Raw genomic sequence first — 812 nt, 5'->3', positions numbered from 1 at the left:
TTCCTCACTTATTTCCCTAACAAATCTTCTACCATGTGCAACTGTCAATTTTCCTTTCACCAAGGGGATGGATAATAGAAACGTACTTAAGGAAGTCACAAACTCCCGGTTAGGAAGTTGGCCTTTCATGAAACCAGGCACATTGAATTATCAATTGATTTATCAATTTAAATTTAATGGAGAGGGATTTTAACACAAGGAAGGGGATCATTTTTCTCTTTTGTTTTTAAATCTCTACTTGCTCAGAAATTTTCTATCAGGAAAGTGAGAAGAAGCTAAATAAATTTAAATTGGTTTAATGAAATGAGCCTGTGAAATGAACATGTTTTTAATAAAGGGGAAAATTTCCTCAAGAGATAGTTAATACATTGTGGCAAGGGAACAAGTCCGTTGCCCTAGTTTAACCAGTCCCACCCAGAGAGCAGTTTCTGGCATACACATCTCATCTTTGCAAAAGAACTCACATCTCCACCTATTTATTGGGTGTTTCAGGTGCTCATAAGGAAAATCTTAGGAATTTTAAAGGTAGGTGTTTCTTTCATCTAAACAGCTGATTTTTAAAAGGCAAATGTATTATCGTGTTTCTCACCATCTGGTCTTTGAAGTATTTCAGTTCATTCCTGTGCAAAGTGAACCATCTTGTTTTCCAGGTCTGAGAAGAAAATAATTAAAACATATAGGTTTTGAATATAGGAGTGCAATATTTGAACTAGATAATTTCCTTTTGTTTTAAAAGTATTTAAAAGATTAGGCACCATAAAATATTCTTGTGATGTTATTTCTGAAAAAAAAGTTTCAAAATATCTACAAAA

General features: G+C 33.3%; 1 protein-coding gene across 1 annotated transcript in view; it reads right to left on the bottom strand.

The window, feature by feature from the left end:
- Positions 1-274: 274 nt before the first annotated feature.
- The window catches only part of DAPP1 (dual adaptor of phosphotyrosine and 3-phosphoinositides 1), a 52,399-nt gene continuing 51,861 nt past the window's right edge, over positions 275-812 (bottom strand). Inside the window, exon 6 of the mRNA XM_019661685.1 lies at positions 275-652. Within this exon, the coding sequence (XP_019517230.1) occupies positions 539-652 (114 nt within the window). The 3' untranslated portion in view covers positions 275-538. The remainder of the gene's footprint in view (positions 653-812) is intronic.

The sequence above is a fragment of the Hipposideros armiger genome, unplaced genomic scaffold (assembly GCF_001890085.2).
Source record: "Hipposideros armiger isolate ML-2016 unplaced genomic scaffold, ASM189008v1 scaffold_357, whole genome shotgun sequence".
Taxonomy (NCBI): Eukaryota; Metazoa; Chordata; class Mammalia; order Chiroptera; family Hipposideridae; genus Hipposideros; species Hipposideros armiger.
This window is presented reverse-complemented; position numbering and strand designations above follow the sequence as displayed.